This window comes from Rhinopithecus bieti, unplaced genomic scaffold (genome assembly GCF_001698545.2).
Source record: "Rhinopithecus bieti isolate Rb0 unplaced genomic scaffold, ASM169854v2 scaffold_28055, whole genome shotgun sequence".
Lineage (NCBI taxonomy): Eukaryota > Metazoa > Chordata > Mammalia > Primates > Cercopithecidae > Rhinopithecus > Rhinopithecus bieti.
In genome coordinates this window covers 1,573,471-1,576,845 of record NW_016812914.1, presented here as the reverse complement: position 1 = coordinate 1,576,845, position 3,375 = coordinate 1,573,471, and the positions used below count along the sequence as shown (strand labels likewise).

Sequence of the window (3,375 nt, the reverse complement as noted above, 5' to 3'; positions counted from 1 at the left end):
AGTGGCCGGATCTCAGCTCACTACAAGCTCCGCCTCCCGGGTTTACGCCATTCTCCTGCCTCAGCCTCCCGAGTAGCTGGGACTACAGGCGCCCGCCACCTCGCCCGGCTAGTTTTTTTGTATTTTTTAGTAGAGACGGGGTTTCACCGTGTTAGCCAGGATGGTCTCGATCTCCTGACCTTGTGATCCGCCCGTCTCGGCCTCCCAAAGTGTCAGGATGACAGGCTTGAGCCACCGCGCCCGGCCATTTTATTTTTTTGAGATGGAGTCTCACTCTGTCACCCAGGCTGGAGTGCAGTGGCACAATTTCGGGTCACTGCAAGCTCAGCCTCCTGGGTTCACGCCATTCTCCTGCCTCAGCCTCCCGAGTAGCTGGGACTACAGGTGCCCGCAACCATGCCCGGCTAATTTTTTGTATTTTTAGTATAGATGGGGTTTCACCATGTTAGCCAGGATGGTCTCCATCTCCTGACCTCGTGATCCGCCCTCCTCGGCCTCCTAAAGTGCTGGGATTACAGGCGTGAGCCACCGCGCCTGGCCTGTATTTTTTTTTTTTTTCAGAGAGCTCATCATCTTGTCCAGGCTGGTCTTGAACTCCTGGACTTGAGCAATCCTCCCACCTCAGCTTCCAAGTGAAAAAAAATTTCTTTTTTGCAGACTAGAGTCTCACTCTGTAACCCAGGCTGGAGTGCAGTGGTATGATCACAGCTCACTGCAGCCTCGACCTCCCATGGTCAAGCAATCCTCCCAGTTCAGCACTGGGATTATAGGCATGCACCACCACAGCCAGTGGCCACCTAGTTTGTTCCAACTTGGGCTGGGGAGGGACTGACCCTGCCTTTTTCTCCTCCCAGAGGCCACAACCCCAGGGAAGCGGGTGGACAGCAAGATCCGGGTCCCGGTCCGCTACTGCATGCTGGGCAGCCGTGACTCGGCCAGGTCAGACTCACCCCAAGCTCTGCCCGTGCCCCAGCTCACCTGGATCTCTTGCTGGTCTGAGGGTAGCAAGGGCAGGGGTGGGGGGTGGGACAGAGCCTCAGATCCTCAGAGCTGTGGGGTGGGGGGGAGTCAGCATGGGGCAAGGGAAGAGCCTGGGGTTCCTGAGACTGTGTGACCCTCCTGGCCCCTACAGGAACCCCCACACCCTGGTGGAAGTAACATCCTTTGCAGCCATCAACAAGTTCCAGCCGTTCAATGTGGCTGTTTCCAGTAACGTGCTGTTCCTGCTGGTGTGTGGCCCACTTGTCCAGGGGCAAGGGGTTCCCAGGCCTGGGCAGGGGCCTGGGGAGCCCAGTCGGTGGGCAGCGGGTGGGACTCCCCTGTGTATCAGCTCCATGAGAGCTGGGACCTTGTCTGCTTTGTTTGCTACTGGTACACTGTGGGTGCTCAATAAATGTATGAAGGAGGGTGCACAGCCAGGCACGGTGGCTCACACCTATAATCCTAGCACTTTGGGAAGCTGAGGCAGTGGGTCACCTGAACTCAGGAGTTCGAGACCAGCCTGAGTAACACTGAAACCCCATCTCTACTAAACATACAAAACTTGGCTGGGTGTGGTGGTGCGCGGCTGTAATCCCAGCTACCTGGGAGGCTGAGACAGAAGAATCTCTTGAACTGAGGAGGTGGAGTTTGCGGTGAGCTGAGATCGTGCCACTGCCCTCCAACCTGGGTGACAGAGCAAAACTCAAGCCTCAAAAAAAGAGAGTAAGGGCACAGGCTGGCTCCAGCATTGGGGCAGGGCCACAGTCTGAGCCAGTCTTCTGCCGTCCCTCCCTTCCCCAGGATTTCCACAGCCACCTGACGCGGAGTGAGGTCGTGGGTTACCTGGGGGGCCGCTGGGACATCAACAGCCAGAGTGGGTATCCACAGCCAGGTGGGCAGGGGGTGTTGGGGGACCGGGGTCACGGGGTCACAGTTGCCCCTCCCCACAGTGCTGACGGTGCTCAGAGCCTTCCCTTGTCGGAGCCGGCTCGGGGATGCAGAGACTGCAGCTGCCACCGAAGAGGAGGTGAGGGGCTGCCTGGGAGGTGGCATTCTGGGGAGGGTTGGGAAGGGACATAGCTGTCCTGGCAACTGCCCAGGGGCTGGCAGTGTTAACACCCAGCGAGTGTGCAGGTGAGTGTGCCTGCCTCTGAGCCTGGGAGCCCACGGTGAAGGGTGAAGAACACTGCTTTGTTGTTGTGTTGTTGTTTGAGACGGAGGCTTGCTCTGTTGCTGAGGCTGGAGTGCAGTGGCACGATCTCGGCTCACTGCCACCTGCGCCTCCTGGGCTCAGGCAATTCTCCTGCCTCAGCCTCCCAAGTAGCTGAGACTACAGGCGCGTGGCACCACACTTGGCTAATTTTTTGTATTTTTAGTAGAGACAGGGTTTCACCATGTTGGTCAGGATGGTCTCTATCTCTTTACGTTATGATCTACCCACCTTGGCCTCCCAAAGTGTTGGGATTACAGGTGTAAGCCACTGCTCCCGGCCAGGATGGTCTCAATCTCTTGACCTTGTGATCTGTCCACATTGGCCTCCCAAAGTGCTGGGATTAAAGGTGTGAGCCACTGCGCGTGGCCTTTTTTTTTTTCCCCCTTGAGACAGTCTCGCTCTGTCACCCAGGATGGAGTGCAGGGTGTGATCTTGGCTCACTGCAACCTCCACCTTCTGGATTCAAGCGATTCTCCTGCTTCAGCCTCCTGAATACCTAGGATTACAGGTGTGCACCACCATGACCAGCTAATTTTTGTATTTTTAGTTAAGACAGGGTTTCACCATGTTAGCCAAGCCGGTCTCGAACTCCTGACCTTTGGTGATCCACCCGCATCAGCCTCCCAAAGTGCTGGGATTACAGGCGTGAGCCACCACGCCCAGCCCTAAGAGCACTGCTTTTGGATCTCCTAGCCCTGGTGCTGAGACCTTGCCAGCCCCCTCCCCTCTCAGAGCCTTGGTTTCCTTGTCTGTAAAATGAGTGGCTTCGATGAAAGGTCATCGGATCCAGGCGCGGGGGTTCACACCTGGCATCCCATCACTTAGGGAGGCTGAGGCAGGAGGTTTGCTGGAGCCCAGGACTTCGACACCAGCCTGGGGCCACAGCAAGACCCTGTCTCTACAAAAGATAAAAAAAAATTAGCCAGGCATGGTGGTATGCACCATCTATTTGAGAGGCTGAGGCAGGAGGATGGATTGAATCCGGGAGATTGAGGCTGCAGTGAGCCAAGATGGTGCCACTGCATTCCAGCCTGGGTGACAGAGCAAGTCCCTGTATCTAAAAAAATAAAAAGTGAAGGGCTGCCAATATTGAATGCTCAGTGCCAGGCCTCATCTATTCAAGGCTACTTTAAGTGCCAGCTGCTATTCTTTTTTTTTTTCTTTTTTTTTTTGAGACGGAG

At 55.9% G+C, this 3,375-nt stretch overlaps 1 protein-coding gene across 1 annotated transcript in view; it reads left to right on the top strand.

Annotated features, from left to right (window-relative positions):
• The window catches only part of MPND (MPN domain containing), a 19,687-nt gene that overhangs the window by 12,545 nt on the left and 3,767 nt on the right, over positions 1–3,375 (top strand). Inside the window, exons 5-8 of the mRNA XM_017847148.1 lie at positions 836–939; positions 1,133–1,229; positions 1,783–1,855; positions 1,932–2,008. Coding sequence (XP_017702637.1) covers positions 836–939; positions 1,133–1,229; positions 1,783–1,855; positions 1,932–2,008 — 351 coding nt within the window. The remainder of the gene's footprint in view (positions 1–835; positions 940–1,132; positions 1,230–1,782; positions 1,856–1,931; positions 2,009–3,375) is intronic.